Source organism: Fusarium redolens (assembly GCF_020744475.1).
Source record: "Fusarium redolens strain MPI-CAGE-AT-0023 chromosome Unknown BKA55scaffold_1, whole genome shotgun sequence".
Taxonomy (NCBI): domain Eukaryota; kingdom Fungi; phylum Ascomycota; class Sordariomycetes; order Hypocreales; family Nectriaceae; genus Fusarium; species Fusarium redolens.
Window position 1 is genome coordinate 5,380,012 of NW_025763664.1, and position 19,976 is coordinate 5,399,987.

At 48.4% G+C, this 19,976-nt stretch overlaps 4 protein-coding genes across 4 annotated transcripts; all 4 read left to right on the forward strand.

Moving 5' to 3' along the window:
• The first annotated feature begins 2,242 nt into the window (after nucleotides 1-2,242).
• Nucleotides 2,243-7,587, forward strand: BKA55DRAFT_552413 (uncharacterized protein). The gene is made up of 5 exons (XM_046191430.1): nucleotides 2,243-2,841; nucleotides 2,891-4,977; nucleotides 5,035-5,970; nucleotides 6,018-6,570; nucleotides 6,626-7,587. Exons 1-5 carry the CDS (start codon nucleotides 2,446-2,448, stop codon nucleotides 7,211-7,213), a joined length of 4,560 nt encoding a protein of 1,519 aa, XP_046057452.1. The 5' UTR covers nucleotides 2,243-2,445; the 3' UTR covers nucleotides 7,214-7,587.
• A 2,063-nt stretch (nucleotides 7,588-9,650) lies between these two features.
• BKA55DRAFT_589071 (kinase-like domain-containing protein) lies at nucleotides 9,651-10,615 on the forward strand (the record flags this gene model as incomplete). Its single annotated transcript, XM_046194877.1, has 3 exons — nucleotides 9,651-9,878; nucleotides 9,935-10,272; nucleotides 10,315-10,615. 3 exons carry the CDS (start codon nucleotides 9,651-9,653, stop codon nucleotides 10,613-10,615), a joined length of 867 nt encoding a protein of 288 aa, XP_046057453.1.
• Nucleotides 10,616-11,516: 901 nt separating this feature from the next.
• BKA55DRAFT_496552 (pyridoxal phosphate-dependent transferase) lies at nucleotides 11,517-12,997 on the forward strand (the record flags this gene model as incomplete). The annotated part of the gene is made up of 5 exons (XM_046186380.1): nucleotides 11,517-11,581; nucleotides 11,637-11,969; nucleotides 12,018-12,187; nucleotides 12,235-12,450; nucleotides 12,501-12,997. 5 exons carry the CDS (start codon nucleotides 11,517-11,519, stop codon nucleotides 12,995-12,997), a joined length of 1,281 nt encoding a protein of 426 aa, XP_046057454.1.
• An 861-nt stretch (nucleotides 12,998-13,858) lies between these two features.
• On the forward strand, nucleotides 13,859-18,070 carry BKA55DRAFT_496860 (molybdopterin binding aldehyde oxidase/xanthine dehydrogenase; the record flags this gene model as incomplete). The annotated part of the gene is made up of 3 exons (XM_046186404.1): nucleotides 13,859-14,043; nucleotides 14,098-16,296; nucleotides 16,348-18,070. 3 exons carry the CDS (start codon nucleotides 13,859-13,861, stop codon nucleotides 18,068-18,070), a joined length of 4,107 nt encoding a protein of 1,368 aa, XP_046057455.1.
• Between the last annotated feature and the right edge of the window lie 1,906 nt (nucleotides 18,071-19,976).

Below are 19,976 nucleotides of genomic sequence, written 5' to 3' on the forward strand. Positions count from 1 at the left end.
CTTGATATCCAGTCGGCGTTTGAGAAGTTTTTTTGACTTCATGCAGTGATTTATTTGCGTCACTGAATACAGCTTTATATTTAGCCAGTCTATGAATAAAGAGCTGTCCAGTGTCTCATATTGTGGTTTATTTAGTCGCTATCGTAACTCAAGGGACAGCGACTCATGTCCCTAGTATAGATGGCTTGGTGCAACTCCGAATCTGGCCGGTATTGGACACAGGCATAATCATAAGACCCTTTTCTCATACTGGTAACCCGAAATAGCCTTTGAGAAGAATATTCATGAGATGCTTGAAGAAAATACACATTGGATGGGATACGAGGTTACAAGGTACCCGAGTGTTGAGCCCCCACCGTTACTTGCAACGCTCGGAACCGTTAATGTAAATTTATTTATGAAATTCTATGAGGTTTGATACAAGGCTTGCAGCCAAGTACGCAAATCGGCTAGGTGGTAGTCCATTCGGTCTCAGGCTGATGATATGGCGCAGAGTGTGTAGTGTTTTCTGGGTTTGTGAAGGCCCGTCTTCATGAGCAATATCCGTAGCCCCTGTCTCAGACCTGATACAACAAGTTCGAGGTGTAGTAAAGGGCAATATCATTCTCCTGGCATATTTTGTTAGCGAGCCTCAAAGTCTACTTAATAGTGGCTAATCAGTGACTTCAGTATGTGAAGACAACACACAAAGTGACGAACTAACAACGGCCATCGCTTTGAAGATGTGACCACCTAGCTAGTCAAGGATCAACAAGGGTGAACAGTTCAGGTCCCTTGAGTAACGATGTATTATGTATTGTGTAACTTGTTGACTTGACTGTATCACGATGGAGTATTTCGTCTGCGCCTACACCCTCCAGGTTCTTAGCTTGCGATCATATCATGCACGATAAGGCATGGAAGTGGACTCTTTCACTTTAGTCATCAACCCCATCATCTCAACAAAGGACTATGAATACTCAATTTCACGGACAGCCACTGATGTTTGTTTTATGACACACTTGTGCAAAAGCTCTCATGGTGGTAATGTCTGAGAGTTACCAAGAAAGTTTTCGGTTCCAAAACTTCATCAGCAGTTACTATGACGAAAGGAGCACGGCTGGAGAAAACTGTCAGTGGTTGACTGTAAACAAAGACATAATCACTTTCTCACAGTCTTTAAAAACGTGAACATGAGCCTCCCATATGAAGTCCGGAAGTGGTTCTTGGGAGGGATTAAATGAGACATCATAAGAGCCAGGTCTCCTCCGTGAGCCCTTTCGCCAGCGTGTCAGTCAGATATTCAAGGAATCAAGAAGATCAACACTGCGCAAAGAAATTTGAAAGCTGAGATAGAAGATGCTGCGTGTTTGGAATGATGGATCAAGTTGAGCTTGTCATACAATAGCCTTGATGCCGGGATGGAAGTGTGTATCTAAGTTACAACCCCCAACAGTCAACTCGAGCGAATCACGATAGCTTACCTATAGGGGTGCATATGCAAAACATGGACACTACAAGCTGTTCATTTAGAACAGCATAGTGAATTGCAGATGAAGAACAAAGCGGAGGTATGGCTGCAGAGCAAACAACCAGTTGACTCAGCCCTGAAGCAGGGACCACAGATGGGGGTGAGGTGCTCGTGGGCTAATGTCGCCTAGGTGGGACAAAGCCAGGCCAGGATAATCGGTAGTGGACGATGTCCCCAGCTTTTGGATCCTAGGTTTCAGATGCCAATCTTATCAATCTGATCAAGCTGCATCAGGTGAAGATCTTTAAGCAATGCATAACAAAGCTTATGTGTGCTTCCAGAAAACAGGACAAGTCACTGCACTTTCAGTGTCGAATAAAAGGTTATCATCCTTTGTGACATTTGATAATTCAATAATCGATAATCGATAGTCAGTCAGATATTTCACCTTGCTTATGCCTAACACTCAAAAAAGTTGATTCGTCTGTAAAAAGGGGGCAGTTTGCGATGATGATGGAACCCTCCGAAATCGAATGATGCGTGTTTAGCGGGCCCTTTTTTTTGGTACCTCCCTGCCCTGTTTCTTCCGCTTGCATTTAGGCCAGGTTGGAATCTTAGCACAGTACGTGGCTTACAGGTACCGCCTACCGAGGAGAAGCTTAGAAGATACTTTTAAGCGAGCCTTTTCATTCGTCCGCTAACAATTCTCTCCGCATCACCTGCCCTTCTGACCACCAACTCCAGTAAACTGTACCTACCCTGCCTCTCAGACTCAGGTTCTCACCCACTGTACCACTTTCCAAGTCTGGCGCTCACGCCCTTTTCATCCGTCATACTCAACACTTCAGCGCAAAACTCTCTCGACAGAGTAATTAATTCTTTTCACCGCATCGATATTTTCAATCGTCAGTCCTACGCCCTAGCGAGAAACGGACCCGAAATTCAGAATTCCTCTCTCAATGGCACCGTCGCTGATTGCGACGTGATCGCCCACCATGTCGGAGTCGACGTCCACGTCGATCGACGCTGGCATTGCCGTCGCTGCTACACCAGATTCTCACGATACGGTCGTCACGACTGCGCCCGCCGATAGCAATACCAAAAACCCTACGACCGCTCAACCTGGTGCTACCTTTTTGCATTCGCCTCCCGATAGCAACAACACGGCAAAGTCTGATGGTTCAGATTCTGAGTTAAGCGATCTTGAAGACGAACCCATCCTGAGCGATCCACCGCAGCCTATATCTTCTAGCGAAAATGTCAACAGCGACGATAAGAAGGAAAATGCTGACGATGGCATTGACATTGGAGAGGTCCTGCCAGATTCCTGGTCTGGTGCTGTTCCTATCTTCAAGCCTACCATGCACCAGTTCAAGGACTTCAAGCGCTTCGTACGTCGACCGCAAGTTTTCTCGTTTCCGCCTCTAACATATACTCCAGATGGAAGCCGTCGATAGCTATGGAATGAAATCCGGCATCATTAAAGTTATCCCCCCGCAAGAATGGAAAGACGCCCTTCCCAAACTCGACGACCTTGTGAAGCAGGTTAAAGTTCGAGAGCCGATCAAACAAGATATTATGGGATCCAATGGAACCTATCGTCAAGTCAACATCCTCCACGGAAGATCCTATAATCTGCCCCAGTGGCGCCAGCTTTGCGACCAGAGCGAACACCAGCCTCCGGCCAGACGTGGTGAGCGACGTGCCAATGCCGAGAAGCCTAAAACACGAACTCGAGCTGCGACCGCGACTGTGGCTAAACCTTCCGATCCCTCGACCCCCAAGAAGAGAGGTAGGGGACGACCTGCCAAGCGAGGAGGCAGAGGGAAACGACTCAAGCAAGAACAGGCGGATGATAATGAAGACCGACCTATGACTCCGGTCTCACCCAAGCCAGAGGTTGCCGAGATCGAGGATAAACCTGTCGCGTCGGTGGAGAAGGACCCAGGTGAGGAAGTTGAGGAGGACTATGAACCTACTGTTGGTCGCATGGGCGGTCTCCGACAAGCAAGAACCAAAACCCAAACAGTCTCGGCCCGTCGCAAATACAGTCGCCGAGAGGGATCCGCTATGATCGATGAAGCCGCCTTTAAAGACTGGGATTACAAGATGGACATATCCGAGTATACCCCTGAACGCTGTGAGGAACTTGAGAGGGCTTACTGGAAGACCCTTACCTACGCACCTCCCCTCTACGGCGCTGATCTGATGGGTACGCTTTTTGACGAATCAACCGAACAGTGGAATTTAAACAAGCTTCCGAATCTTTTGGATGTCTTGGGTGAAAAGGTTCCAGGAGTCAACACGGCTTATCTCTACCTTGGCATGTGGAAAGCAACATTTGCTTGGCATCTTGAAGATGTTGATCTTTACAGTATCAACTACCTTCACTTTGGTGCTCCCAAGCAGTGGTACAGTATCTCCCAAGCCGATGCCCGCCGCTTCGAAGCTGCGATGAAGAACATCTGGCCTACAGATGCTAAGGCCTGTGACCAGTTTCTTCGTCACAAGGGATTCCTCATCTCGCCTCAGCATTTGAAATCGCATTATAACATCACTGTCAACAAATGCGTATCTTATCCTGGAGAGTTCGTCGTTACATATCCGTATGGATACCATTCTGGTTACAACCTTGGCTACAACTGTGCTGAGGCTGTCAATTTCGCACTCGATTCTTGGCTAGACATCGGCAAAATCGCCAAAAAGTGCGAGTGTGCCGAAGCGCAAGACAGTGTCTGGATTAATGTCTACGACATCGAGCGTAAACTACGTGGAGAAGAAGCAGAATATGAAGAAACCGAGGACGAAGAGGAAGAGGAAGATGACGATGAGGAACAAGGTGGCATGCCAACACCGCCTTCTGGCTCTGGTGTCAAGTTCAGACTGGCTGGCCGTAAGCGAAAGCGTGGACCTAGCGAGAAGGGAGGCAAGGTCAAGAAGATCAGACTTCGTCTCAAATCGAAAGCCGAACCACCCTGCTGCCTCTGCCCTAACGACACTCCGTCAGCCGATCTATTGCCCACAGATAATGGCCGGAAAGCTCATCGACTTTGCGCGCACTATCTGCCGGAGACGTATACCGAAACAATTGATGGACAGGAGACTGTCATCAATGTGTCCGAAATCCACAAAGATCGATTCGAACTCAAGTGTCTCTATTGCCGCTCCAAACAGGGCGCATGCTTCCAGTGTTCCCAAAAGAGATGTGCCCGGGCTTACCATGCAACATGTGCAGCTGCAGCTGGTGTTTTCGTCGAAGAAGAAGAAATCCCAGTCTTCGGTGAAGATGGCACAGAATACAAGGAGCAAGCCTTCGAGTTCAGTTGTCGATACCATCGAACGAAGCGAGATAAGAAACTTGACGGAGATGCGTTGGACACTGACTCACGAGTTCGAACGGCAGCTTCAAAGCTTCAGCCAGGCGAGACCTGCCAGTTGCAATACTTTAAGGGTGACATCTTTGCTGGTGTTGTGGTTGAAAACCGGCATGACGAGCAAACGTTGCTTATTGACATCTTGCCGAATGGGTATGCTAGAACCTCTCAGAAACACGATCTTGTCAAATCTAAACTAACTGCTTGCAGTGACCGCCTCGAAGTCGAATGGAAATGGCTCCTGGTACCTGATCCGGCCGATTATCGTCTGCCAAAGGCATCTGCAAAGGCCATTCCGATGCCCGCATCCCAGAAGGCCAAGGAGAAGCTCAAAACAAAACGACTTCATGACGGCAAGCCTCAGAAGGATGATCCCTTCGTTGAAGGCTGTACTTGGGCCGAATTTAACATCCACTCTGTCGCAAACAAAGAACAAGTCAAGATCGATTTCTGCAAACCCGATCAAATTTGGTATTACTTGCCTAAGAAATCAACAGACGCCCGCGCCCAATTCACTGAAGATCCTACCAACCCACGTCACAATCCCAAGGGTAATTTTCTATCGACAGTTCCCAAACCTGTCAAACCCCCAAGGCCGGTTCCAGCATATCCTCCACGACAAGCCTACCAGCCTGCCGCCCCTTATCCTGCAGCACGACTCGACAAGCCATATATGTACAAGCCACGAACCCCTGCTTCTAACAATTACCCTGCCATGGGCAACTTCACTACTCAAAGGTTCACGCCAGCTGCCCCTTCGCCCGTTCCAGTCCAGCAATACCCCGGTAACTATCGTTATCCATATGCACAACCTGCACCGGCAGGACAACAACCTGCTCCCGCCTACTCCGCTCAAAGGTTCGACGTTAGGCAATCGCCCGTGTATACACCTCCTGGAAGCACACCTAGGGTGCAGAGTCCTGCGAACACATTGCCACATCATCAGCAGAACCAGTGGCTAGGGAGATATACCTCTGCCCTTCCTGCACCCGTCCCCCCTCACCCCGGTGTAGCCCATCCATATCCACAGCCTTATCAGGCTCCGGCACCTGTGAACCACCACCAGGTACCACAAGCGAGAGAGGCTTTGCAGGCAGACGTATCTATATACCAGAAGTATCCTTTTTTCCAGGTCAACCACAATAGGTACGTGTTAAAGGCTCAACACACAGGCCCTTTGCTAACTTTTATAGGGATTCAACCAAATACCGGACGCCATATGCCGCTTGGGGAGGCTTCACCAACGGATACGAAGGCAACTTGAGGGCTCATATTATGGCCAACAAGGACGCGTATCTGAACGGTACACTGAAGGATAAGAGGTTCCAGGGCAATCAGAACTTCGGCGCCTGTCAGCCCTTACACCACCATCCTCCGGCGCATGGCCCCCATGCGTCTCCTAGGAGCCAGTCTCAGATCAGCCAACAACCAAACTTGAAGCAAGTGCCTACGCCATCTCCAGGACCGGGCACCTCCAGCTTCAGCCAGTTTCCTCGGCCTGCGATAAAACAACAGTATTTGCCTCTTGTGCCTGTGCAAACGCATGCACCCACACAGGCACAAGTACAGGCACCAATGCAGCCCCAAGTGCAGCCGCAAAAGTCTACGCCGAAACCCCAACAGAAGCCTCCGCAGAAGCCTCTGCAAAAGGCTGAAGAAAAGCCGCAGCAAAAGTCCCCACAGACTACCCAGCCCCCTAACCAGAGCAGTAAACCTAAGATTGGGACGGTTTTTAAGGAATACAAGGTAAGTACCTGGAAGTCTCGATAGGAATGAAGGGTCGGCTGAACAGCCAATCCAGATACCCCCCAAAGAGTCGCCAGTGCCGTTACCTGCAAACTTTCTGGCATCAATGGCACCGACGTCGAAGACACCTGCTCCCGTTGCTGCCGGAAAGCCGGTCTTGCAACAAGCCGAGAGCAAAGGCTCACCCGCCACGCCCAAGCCTGCAAAACCGATGCGGGCACCTCAGCAGTCACTGTCGAATGGGCAACCTTTGAACAGCCAAACACTTGGGACTAAGGTCTCCAAGACCCCCATTCCAATTCCGCGATTGCCGGGCGTTGCTTCAATCCCTTCGCCTACAACACAACTTGCTCCCTCGCAGCGGCCAGCAACTGCAGATGAGTCATCTAGGAACCAATGGGCACAGATGGGAGGTCTAGCCTTAGCCCCAACACAACAGCAGGGTGCTTCATCTTTCCAGGATAGCAAGTCGACATCTACGAAATCAAACTTGGTACACGCAACCGATACAACTGCACCGGCGACGAGCGCCTCTTCCAAACAACAGGAGTTTGCAGACGTTCCTGGAAGCGAATCCATGGAATTCATGGACCGACTTATGGCGAGCATCCGTGCAATAGCTCGTCGTGGCGAAAGGGTCTGAGCTGTCACCGACACGGCTAGCTCTGGGCTATGTACTCGAATAGTCTCCTCTATTTTAGCAACTACCTTACCTTTGGGCCCATGGGAAGGCGTTTACGGAATTCAGTGTATATGACACGCATCAGACAAATGGGAGTTAAGGGACATGGAGTGATACTAATATGACGATTAGGTTAGGGCGCATGACGAATGAAAGTGTGTTTATGTAGCATTAGGTGCACGACAGGCGCCCTTAAAGCTGCCAGAAAGTCAACGGAGTTCCAATGATAGGCATGAAGATGCATTGAAGATATGCATCAATACATAGTAGCTTTGTTTCCAAGCCATATTTCAAGTGATTACCGAAGCCACATAACGAGACCACTTTCGTTAGACAACCCTCAGGAGGCAAGAAAACTTAAGACCTCTATTATAAGTAACAAAAAGATTTAGGTAAATTAGTGTAAACTTAGAAGGTCCTTAGATTAGTTGTTTTTGTTACTTAGGATAAAGGCCCTATGTTTTCTTGCCTTCCCTGGACAACATCTCACCAGAGCGTGGGTATCAAGATTCATACCATAAAAAACTAGACTAATTGCCACTAATTCTTTGACTCTTGCGATCTTCCTGCATAGCTGGAGATGGGATGGGCAGATAACTTGGTGATGCGGGAGCTTATTCTATATCTTATATTCTCCTGTGGCTCTATTCTGTCGACGTTGCCTTACCAACACGAAATTCGAAGAGGCTCTTTAATCGGTTGTCTCTTCTTACAAGGTCTTTAAACAACCTTATTGCTTTATTTGAATCCATAATAGCGTGCTTTTCTGATGAGTGTACTGGTCGATAATAGGAGGGTGCTTATTGAATATGGGTTTCTCGCACAGAACCGCATTGATCATGGAGACACTGAGTTACTACTTCAGAGTAAGGCAAAAGTAGGGTTCTTGGGCTCGAATACTATCATATCGTGGCGGACCTAGACACGTGTCATTCAGTCGGAGTATTTCGCTCAAATCGAAGATGAATTCGCTGATACATACTTATATACTAAGCTTCTCAACCACCATGATTGAAACCAGAGAATCATCGAGCGTATCGGTGCGAACTCCAACGATATTGGGCTTGACAAGTCAACTCAAACGCTAAAGGCTCTAGGGCCGTTGTTGTGACCTTCGTCGAGGTAATGGGTCCTGCAGTAGCACCGATTTCTCATGAAGAAACAACAACAGTCGCGTGGTAGTTTTCCGAGGTGTGTGGGCTTCCTAATATCTTGGCTATGTGTTCCCGTTGTGGACATGGTTGAATACGGCGTCGTGTTAGTTCTGGTGTCCCTCTCGAGGAGATACTTGAGGTGTCCAAGCATTTCTGTCTTTCCCTCATTCTTGGAAGAATCTAAGTACCTTTGGACAATTGATTTGCGATTCAAGACAATCTTATACTCTTGGCAGCTAAGCAAGGACAAAATCAATGTTGTTCATAAGGGCCTCGAAATATAAATGCCAATGTATAACCAGGTGAAGCAAGGGCAGAATTCCAATGACTTCTGATCCATGAAAAAACAGCAAGTAATGACGATATGCGCTATCTGTTGGATTGGTAGGTCGGAAATCTGAGAGGTTAGATTGAATGGAGTCATGGTGTTAAAGACGATGAAACTCACGACTTGTGATGAACTTCCATGCTACCAAGTAGATGGTTATCACGCATATCAACAACGGAAGCATTCTTGGTCGTTTCTTTCGAAGTCGACTTGAGTTTGATGCTAGGAGACGCGTTGATTTGCTCGAAACGGAGCTTTGAGACTTGCTATTGGTGATTTCTTGGTATCTGCATTGATAAAAGTGGCTTCAGAGCTTGGTAATGATTGAGTAGTTCGAATACGTGAAAATAGATGATAATTTGTTTGAAAGTCGAGAAAAGATGTAAGTGTTCCAGAGTGAAAGAGATGCATTGTGACGGGGGTACTTACCTGGAATTGAAAAAGGTGAGGTAGCTCTTTCTTAGTGAATTATAGCCCGAATAAGCCAATCTTTGCTCAGACTCGTAATGAAGCCAGAGAAGGTGCTTCCTAGGAAGAAACATCGTAATTGGTAGTGTTGTCTTGTTTCCAAGTGCCCTACCACAATAAGTATATTAGATTCTTATACAATTGAATAAAAGCACTGTATCGCCTGTATTCGCCGAGACTTAATCATACAAGTTCATGGGTCAAGTAAAGTCTTAAGGTATAAATGAGATTTATTGGTTGTTCTTGCAGTGTCAGGCAATGAACAGTTGACACTGTCCTCTCGTCTCTGTGACGCACACCCACTGGGCTGCAGCGGTTACACCACATTGCGATCCGAGTATCTATATTTATCTTGTTCGATATGGCTTTGCCAACTTGTTTCCGTTCTTCCATCCTCACCTTCAAAACCTTCAAGGCTTTCGTGCGAAACACAATAGCATCATTCGCCATGAGCAGACAGGCTTGGACCGACGAGGATGTTCGAGCATCCATTATCCCACAGAAGGAGTTCCCGACATGCTCCTATCGCAGAGGAACTCGTCTGGGCCGAGGTGGATATGCCAACGTTTACAAGGTACTCAACGTCAAAACCGGGGGCCTATTCGCTGGCAAGGTCTCTCCTGAGCACGTCAGTCACCTACGAAAGGAAGCCAGAAACCTGACCAGACTCAACCATGTAAGTCTTTCCGTACTATAGAGTTGAATCTCAATACTGATAATACATATATTTAGTCCCAAATTGTCAAGTTCATCGACTACTGTGAAGACAAGACCAACCCAGCCGCTAACGTCCTCGTTATGGAGCTCTGTGCTGGTGGCAGTCTGCAAGACAAGATCCACGACAATCCCGGAGGTCTTACGCGCAAAGACAACTTGCAAGTCATGCTCCAGGTTGGACAGGCCGTCGAGTACCTTCACGGCAAAGGTTACTTCCATGGAGATCTCAAACCACGAAACATCCTCATCCGATCCTGGTCTCCCATCGATGTTGTCGTCGGCGACTGCGCAGAAGTTATGAAAATCGATCATATCAACTGCCACAAACAGCCTCACGGAACCCGCTCATACTGGTCGCCTCACATCTAGAAGTACTGGAAGCACTCCGGTAAGAGCGATGACATTTGGGCGCTCGGAATCTCACTTCTCGGAATGATGGCCCAGTGGCCTCATTATCTTATGAAGGAGGAGAGAGTCTATCCGCGAAAGTGCGCCACGCACGCGCGAAATCTGGACAAGCTGAATCCTGGCCACGATCTCGTCCAGGTTCTGTTGCGCCTCCTGGAATGGGACCACAACAGGCGAATCACCGCTTCTGAGCTGGTGAAGCTGACGGCTGAGCGTCTGGAGGCTCACCCCAATTTTGTCGAGGAGCTGAAGTCTCCTGAGGGCTTTCAGCCTTTGCAGTTCTGGTAGAGAAAGCTGTTTTCCCTTTTTGGGGGGTTATCTGTTGCCGAGTTGAATCAAGCGTTCATAGATGGGAAATGTTAGAGCGACATCGCAGCGATTGAATATGGACAGAGAACAGCGAATGTAACTACATAACGTAGTACAAAATGAGATTTGTATAGCATTGTGTCCCAGTACTTGAAGTGATGTCTTCAACCCAGGGAAGTCGTTGATATTGCAGCTATTGATCTGTATGTATTGCTTTTGCTAGCGACAAGTTGTTAGTTGAGAACATTTCAGTTCCTTGTGAAGTATTATCGGCATCAGAACTATGAGCCGTATATGTAAGTGACCCTTGTCACGGATATCTGTATGCAGTACTGTGTAGTACTTTTCCGACTGATAGTAAAAGGCTCCGGTCTCGCTATTCTGAAGAAGAGCGGGCAGCAAGGGATAAAGGAGCTTATTGTCGGAACAAACCCGATGCATTCTATCAAGTGCCGTAACACAACCTTGCTTGCATCGAGTTATCAAGCCAATCCCAATAAACCAATTTCAGTGCTCATCATTGGAGCTAATGACGCGATTAGTAGGAGAATTAAACCCCCACAAAAGTTATTAGTCATCACCCAATGCTCCCGGTTACGGCGATGTCGCAACCGCTGTGATACAAGCTACTTGTGGAGAGAAAGACTGCTATTGATCCAATTGTCAAGGCGTGATTCCTCTCATTGAGAGAATTATACGTGAGGGTTTCTGCTACAACTATCGAGGGATCTGACTAATACTGAAAAGGACCCTTTCGTCGCTGTTGATGTTGCGCTCCATATTAACCCCGAGCCGCCCCTCTCAACCCGTGCTCCGGACCACACTCCGAAGCATTATCCCTCTTCACTCATCAAGATCATTCTCAGGCAGTGTCAACGTCATGAGTAACCAGACTCAAAAGCTCAAGCCCGCGGCTCGAGTTCAGGGCCAGAAGAAGGATGTTTGGTAAGATTACTCCAAATCCTGTTAGAAACAACGATAACTAACTCGGCCGAAATAGGTCCATGATCAATGAGGCTGCTGCGTCTTCACCTATTCAGCCTATTGTGAACTTGGGTCAGGGTTTCTTTGGCTACAACCCTCCTGACTTCATCCTTAACGCTGCTAAGGAGGCTTTGGATCGTGTTGAGTGCAATCAGTATGCGCCTGCTAAGGGACGACCGCGGCTGAGGAAGGCCCTCGCGGATGCGTATTCACCATTGTGGGGTCGTCAGTTAGACCCTGAGACTGAGATTGTCATCACTACTGGTGCTAATGAGGGTATGCTGAGTGCATTTATGGGGTTTCTTGAGCCTGGTGATGAGGTTATTGTGTTTGAACCATTCTTTGATCAGTGAGTGCCCTCACTTGCGTATTGGATACTGAGCTAACATTGGTATAGATACATCAGCAACATTCAAATGCCTGGCGGCAAGGTCGTCTATGTTCCCCTTCATCCTCCCGAGACAGGAGCTACAAAGAACTCTTCTGCCGCAGACTGGACAATCGACTTTGACGAGCTCGAGAAGGCTTTCACGCCCCGCACTAAGATGATTGTCATCAACACTCCCCGTGAGTATCACAAGCGTTCCGCTTACATCAGCGCTGACCTCCAGTAGACAACCCTGTAGGCAAGGTCTTTTCCAAGGAGGAGCTACAAAAGATTGCCGATCTCGCTGTCAAGCACCAGACTATAATTCTCTCGGATGAGGTTTATGACCGTCTTTTCTACGTGCCGTTTACTCGAATTGCCAACCTTTCTCCTGAGGTGGAGAAGATCACTCTTACTGTTGGATCTGCTGGAAAGAACTTCTATGCCACTGGCTGGCGTGTTGGTACGTCCAGAGTTTCTAACAAGCCATGGCATTTTGCTAATACATTGCAGGCTGGTTAATTGGCCCCCAAGAGCTCATCCAGTCCGTCACTGCCGCTCACACTCGCATCTGCTTCTCAACACCCGCCCCCTTTCAAGAAGCCGCTGCTATTGGTTTCGAGCAAGCCGACAAGAATGGTTTCTGGGATGAAACCATCAAGGAAATGAAGGCCAAGGTCGACCGTCTCAACGAGGTATTCGAGGAACTCAACCTGCCCGTGACATACCCTGAGGGTGGCTACTTCCTACTCGTCAACATGGCCAAGGTCAAGCTACCAGAGGATTACCCCTTTCCTCCTCACGTCGCAAGCCGCCCTCGAGATTTCAAGCTGGCGTGGTTCCTCATCCAGGAGATTGGCGTCGCGGCTATTCCTCCTACAGAATTTTATACTCCTCACAATGCGCACTTGGCGGAGGATTATATCCGATTTGCTGTGTGTAAGAATGATGATGTTTTGGAGCAGGCTAAGGAGAGGCTAAGGGGGTTGAAGAAGTACATTCAAGAGTAGAGCATGCTAGAAGGAAAGAAAGTTAAAGAGTCGGAGCATGGCTAGATTAGACGGGTTTCGTAGATCTTATGTTCGTTCTCTGAGCCCTATAGTGCAGTTGGTCCGTATGTCTGTGATCCCTTGTATGTGCATGAGTTCGTGAGATAGACGACAACCAGGGTGTGAAGAATCCCCCGGTTGGCCAAGGATTTTCTATCATTATCTGGAGGTCCGTATTATCCTGTCACCGATTCCGAGAAAGAACTACAAGAACTACGGTAGCTCTTTAGAACAGCTTGACAACTGCTTCACATAGTTCACCGCTATATTCTTGAGTTCTATGTCTTGTCTCTGAACTCCGATGTCAAAGTGGAGGATCCCGATCGTGGAACTGGCCTATCGTGGTCGCGGAGCCGGCCGTTAGCGAGCTGCATCGTGGGGTAGAGGCTCTCTTCCCCGCACAAGCAACAGAGGGAACAAGCACTGAGTGGCTGCTGTAGCGGGGGTGCAAATCTTGGCTTATCAGTGGCGATTCGTTAAGCTTGACACGTCCCAAACAGAAACAATCCGCCCTCTCATTCGTTTACTGTTTTGCTATCACAGGTATCTCGTTAGGAAGAGGAAGGTGCCGTTGCACAAGGTCCGGTTGTTTTTGTTAATATGACGCAGGGAAGAATCACAACTTGAACCCGCTATCTAACCCTTGCCGGCCTTCTACAGTACAACCTAAGGGCTACTGTACCATTAACGCCTCGGTTCGTTTGTTGATAAGAGCTACAGAGGCCCCGTTGTCTTTTCTATCTTTTCCTTTTCTGACCGTTGGATTCTTATTCTCTTCCCAACAACCATTTAAGATACCCATTGCTTTCATCCATCACTATCATGGCGCCTAGCGCTGTATCTCCGACGAGGGAGTCCAACCCTGAACCCTTGGCAACCCTAACCTCCAAATTCGATGATACCCTTCGATTCTACCTTAACGGAACCAAAGTCGTTCTGGACGAAATAGATCCAGAGGTCACAGTCTTAGAATATCTACGAGGCATCGGCCTCACAGGGACAAAGCTGTAAGCACTTGTCCCAGCCCCCGAAACCTTCCCTTGTGATACTGACGATGCCAGTGGTTGTGGCGAAGGCGGTTGCGGAGCTTGCACAATCGTGGTTAGCCAGTATAACCCAACAACCAAGAAAATCTACCATGCCAGTGTCAACGCATGTCTAGCTCCTCTCGTCAGTTTAGACGGTAAACATGTCGTTACCGTTGAAGGTATCGGCAGCTCCCAAAAACCTCACCCAACTCAGGAACGTATCGCCAAGTCTAATGGCAGCCAATGTGGTTTCTGTACTCCTGGTATTGTGATGAGCTTGTATGCTTTACTACGAAACAACGACTCTCCTTCTAAAGATGATGTTGAGGAGGCGTTTGATGGCAACCTGTGTCGATGTACTGGTTACCGTTCTATTCTAGATGCGGCTCAAACGTTCAGTGTTGATAAGCCGGGTATGAAGTTTAAGAAAGCAGGGGGTACCGGGTGCTGCATGGAGAACGGTAACGGCCCACCCAGTGGAGGTTGCTGTATGGACAAAGCAAACCTTGACGATGCACCTATTAAACGATTCACGCCTCCAGGATTTATCGAGTATAACCCAGATACAGAGCTTATCTTCCCACCTGCTCTCAAGAGACACGAGTTACGGCCTCTGGCATTCGGAAACAAGAGACGGAGATGGTATCGCCCTGTCACCGTTGAACAGCTCCTTCAGATCAAGAGTGCTCATCCTCAGGCCAAGATTATCGGTGGAAGCACAGAAACTCAGATCGAAACAAAGTTCAAGGCTTTGCAGTACCCTGTGTCGGTTTATGTTGGCGATATTGCTGAGTTGCGACAGTACACTTTCAAGGAGGATCATCTTGAGATTGGCGGCAATGTTGTCTTGACTGACCTTGAGAGTATCTGCGAGCATGCTATCCCTCATTATGGACGAGAACGCGCACAAGTCTTTGAGGCTATGCTCAAGCAGCTCAAGTTCTTTGCTGGTCGACAAATTCGAAACGTCGGTACTCCTGCGGGTAACCTGGTCACAGCATCGCCAATCTCAGATCTCAATCCCGTATTTTGGGCTGCGAATGCTGTGTTAGTGGCTAAGTCGTTCACCAAAGAGACAGAAATTCCGGTTTCACAGTTCTTCACTGGTTATCGAAGGACAGCACTCGCCCAGGATGCGATCATTGCGTCGATACGCATTCCGGTTACCCAAAGCAAGGGCGAATACTTCAGGGCGTACAAGCAGGCCAAGAGAAAGGACGACGATATCGCTATTGTTACCGGAGCTCTGCGGGTTCGCTTGGATGATGAGGGCGTCGTTCAAGAAGCAGCCCTCATTTATGGTGGCATGGCTGCTATGACGGCTGCTGCCAAAACAGCTATGAAATACCTTGTTGGAAGACGATTCGCCGACTTGGAGACTTTGGAGGGAACCATGAACGCACTTGGCCGCGACTTTGACTTGCAATTCAGTGTTCCGGGTGGTATGGCGTCTTACCGAAAGTCTTTGGCTTTTGGATTCTTCTACCGATTTTATCATGACGTTCTGACGATCCTTGATGGAAGTTCAGAGCAGGTCGATAAGGAGGCTATTGACGAAATTGAGCGAGACTTGTCTAATGGAGCGGTCGATGAAAATGCTGCTGTGGCTTACAAGAAGGAAGTGACTGGCAAATCCAACCCCCATCTGGCGGCTCTCAAGCAAACAACAGGCGAGGCGCAATATACCGACGACATTCCTGCCATGAAGAACGAGCTTCATGCCTGTTATGTCCTTTCAAAACGAGCACACGCCAAAATCATCTCCATTGACTACTCGGATGCCTTGGATATTCCTGGAGTAGTGGATGTTGTTGATAAGGATGATATGCCATCCCCTGATGCTAACAAATTTGGTGCTCCGCACTTTGACGAGGTCTTCTTCGCTGAGGGCAAGGTTCTGACCGTAGGCCAACCGATTGCCTTAGTTCTGGCAACTTCTCCTCTGCGAGCTCAGGAGGCTGCCCGAGCAGTCAAGGTTGAATATGAAGATTTACCATCTGTGCTCTCGATTGAGGATGCTATTGCAGCTGATAGTTACCACAACTTCTACAGGGAAATCAAGAAGGGAGATACGGAGAAGGCCTTCAAGGAGTGTGACCATGTGTTCACTGGAACAGTCAGAATGGGTGGTCAAGAACATTTCTACCTCGAGACCAATGCTTGCTTGGTTGTGCCTAAGCCCGAGGATGGAGAGATGGAGATCTTTGCCAGTACCCAGAACGCCAATGAAACGTAAGTCTTATGTTTTCTGCTCTGATAATTAGATACTAACTCTTGATTCAGACAAGTATTCGCTTCGCGAGTTTGCGATGTACAGTCAAACAAGGTTGTCGTTCGTGTCAAGCGACTGGGTGGCGGTTTCGGAGGAAAGGAGTCACGATCAGTGATTCTCAGCTCTATCTTGGCGCTCGCAGCAAAGAAGACCAAGAGACCAGTCCGATACATGCTGTCGCGAGAGGAAGACATGGTTACAAGTGGACAACGCCATCCTTTCCTTGGCAAATACAAGATCGGAGTGAACAAGGACGGTAAGCTTCAGGCTCTGGATTGTGACGTCTTCAACAATGCAGGATGGACATTCGACCTCAGTGCAGCTGTATGCGAACGAGCAATGACCCATATCGATGGTTGCTACAATATTCCTAATGTGCATATTCGAGGACGCTTGTGCAAGACGAACACGATGTCCAACACTGCGTTCCGAGGATTTGGTGGGCCTCAGGGCATGTTCATCGCAGAGTCGTACATGGAGGAGGTGGCTGACCGATTGGGAATGCCCGTCGAAACTCTACGACAAATCAACTTGTACGAGAAGGACGCCCAGACTCATTTTGGTCAAGGTCTTGGAGATTGGCATGTTCCCCTGATGTACAAGCAGGTGCAAGACGAGGCGATGTACGAAGCCCGCCGACATGCCATTACCGATTTCAACCAAACGAACAAGTGGCGGAAGAGAGGTCTGGCCCTGATTCCCACCAAATTTGGTATTTCGTTCACCGCTCTATTTCTGAATCAGGCTGGAGCTTTGGTGCACATTTATCACGATGGTTCTGTCTTGGTGGCCCATGGTGGTACTGAGATGGGACAAGGCTTGCATACCAAGCTCACCCAGATTGCGGCACAAACATTGGGTGTGCCATTGGACAATGTCTTCATCTCCGAGACTTCCACAAATACGGTGGCCAACGCCTCTGCGACAGCTGCTTCAGCCTCGTCGGATTTGAATGGATACGCCATCTTCAACGCATGTGAACAGTTGAACGAGCGACTGGCACCATATCGAAAGAAGTTGGGCCCTGAAGCGACCATGAAGGATCTTGCCCACGCTGCTTACTTCGATCGTGTCAATCTTTCTGCCCAAGGCTTCTACAAGACGCCCGAAATTGGATATGATTGGAATACTGGCAAGGGCAAGATGTTCTTCTACTTCACTCAGGGAGTTGCCGCAGCTGAAGTGGAGCTTGATCTACTGACTGGAACATGGACCTGCATACGCGCAGACATCAAGATGGATGTTGGTCAGTCTATCAACCCAGCGATCGACTATGGTCAAATCCAGGGTGCGTTCATCCAAGGTCTCGGTCTATTCACGATGGAAGAGTCATTATGGCTACGCAACGGTCCCATGGCCGGACATCTCTTCACCCGCGGCCCTGGCGCATACAAGATTCCTGGGTTCAGAGATATTCCTCAGACGTTTAATGTGTCACTTCTCAAAGATGTGGAATGGAAAGAGCTGCGTACGATTCAACGCAGCCGTGGTGTAGGCGAACCGCCTTTCTTCATGGGAAGTTCAGTCTTCTTCGCTATTCGAGATGCACTCAAGGCAGCGCGCGCACAATCCGGAGTAAAGGCTAAGATCGGCGATGACGCTTGTGAGGGACTTCTGCGGCTCGAAAGTCCAGCAACGCCTGAAAGGATCCGATTGGCGTGTGAGGATGAGATTATGCGCAAGGCAAGAGTTTTGCCCAAGGAAGGAGAAAAGAGTTTCTTTGTTGCGATCTAGTCTGATACATGACCTTTCAACGAGGAACTATGAGGTCTAGCAAGGATTTAGGTGTTTGGGATACCTGTTACTATGGAGTCAAGGTTGACATGGTCAGGCACACTTTACGAGTAATATGAAATATCATGTTGTATGAGAATCTTTGACCTTGATGATGGTTGTATGTACGTGCGTCTTGGCCCAAGTAAAAAAGAAGTTACCAACAGAATATGGATCACATCCTATTGGTTGAAATCATCTTTAACCTTCCAAAGTTGTTGACCACGACCTGAAGCAAGCCGTGAATCGCCGACATCCGGAACGAGAGCAACGAACTACATGAATACTTCAACGGTAAGTAGATAATATGACATCAGCGATATAGATAAACGAGGAAAGGATGCTATGCGGCAATTATTATAGTGCAAAATGAGAAGTGATATCACCATCATAGAGTTGCAGTGAAGGAATAATAACACGCAGAGATGCCCCAGACGAGCGATTACTCGATTTGGACAAGTGTTCCAGCCCGCTGTGGGTTTATTTAGCGCCAGTCTTTCACCGAAGGTCAAGGTCAGCATGTACCCTGGGACATCGTACCAGATCGTTTTATAGAAGATCATGTCAGAATGGTCAAGAAAGGGCTCATGGCCCCTGATTGTGCACGGTGTGCTATTATAACTTGAAAGGAATGAAATGGTCTGATTGTTCAAGAGAATGCGATTGTACCTGACTTTGAAATTAGAGGCTGGGGTCAGCAGATGTGAGGACATTGGAGTTCGATTGGAGGCCTGTTTGTCTTATTCGGATATCTCAATTCCACTTCGGCAATGATATGTCCTCCATATAATGCCCTAGATTGAGAAGTATGCACCCCAGAAAGTGAGAAAATTTCATAAAGTACCACTATATAGTGAAATTACAATATATACCTATGTACCTAGGTAACGAACTCTGTATATGGCCCTTCGGCTGAGTGATGTTGCCTCGGCTGCCGGCAGTTGAAAGCAGTTAAACTGGAAGCCAGCTGGTTTTCCACTAGAATATCATGAATCGAGCGGTATGATTAATGTACCAACTTATGTATGTCTGCAGGTTTGAGGCTTTCGGGTATAGTAGTTCTAGACTGTGCTCCGGAGGTACGGAGACTCGCCCGGACCCGCCCCGGCCGCTCGTTCACCGAGACCGGGGGACCACTGGCACCTTCCCTAAACCCTGCCGCTATTCCAAGAGGTAGGTCCAGCCCCCAGGAAGCAAGTCCTTCCCGCTGGTAGCCCTGCCTGGTGAGGGAGGTGCAGTTGACTTTTAGCTCTGGCCCGTTTCTCCAGTCTCTGAAATGAGGAGAAACTTTTCTCTTATTTATCGTTGTTGACTAACAGTAACTAAACCCATGACAATACTGATCTTTTTTAATACTTACTGGTCCTCTTTCACGCTCTTCACGACGATATTCAACGTAAACTGGCTGATCCAAGGCCCACTTCGCTCGTGAGCTGTGCTGCTTCTGCTTCTAGGCGCCCCCACAGTCCTCAGTCAGTGGTGGTCAACCAAGACCAGCCTATTTCGGCCCCAGGCCTAAGCCCAAGGTAAGCCTGGCTCAAACTTCACTGTCCAGGTCCTCGTCAGTCTTTTTGCCTTCTCTTTCGACTTGGACTGCTACAAGCTTCTGGTGTCCCTTGTTTTACCTCTCTCGGGCCAGCCTCGGCTGCTGAGCTATCAATTCATCTTTTCCATCTCGTTGCACTTCCTCGTGCCCTTCAACATCTCATCCTTTCGACCGTTTCGGCTCACACCACTTGCGCAGCCATTTTCCTTCTCCCCTCCCCCTCCACGGGACCAATTCACGCGCGCGCGACTCTCCAGAGAAAAACTACAATCGGCAAACCGACATCCACGCACAGGAACTGCAGAAATCGCAATCGCAATC

Coding starts and splice junctions, on each gene's coding strand:
- BKA55DRAFT_552413 (XM_046191430.1), top strand. CDS start 2,446: ATGTCGGAGTCGACGTCCACGTCGATCGACGCTGGCATTGCCGTCGCT. Junction 4,978..5,034: donor ATTGACATCTTGCCGAATGG/GTATGCTAGAAC, acceptor AACTGCTTGCAG/TGACCGCCTCGAAGTCGAAT. Junction 5,971..6,017: donor TTCCAGGTCAACCACAATAG/GTACGTGTTAAA, acceptor TAACTTTTATAG/GGATTCAACCAAATACCGGA.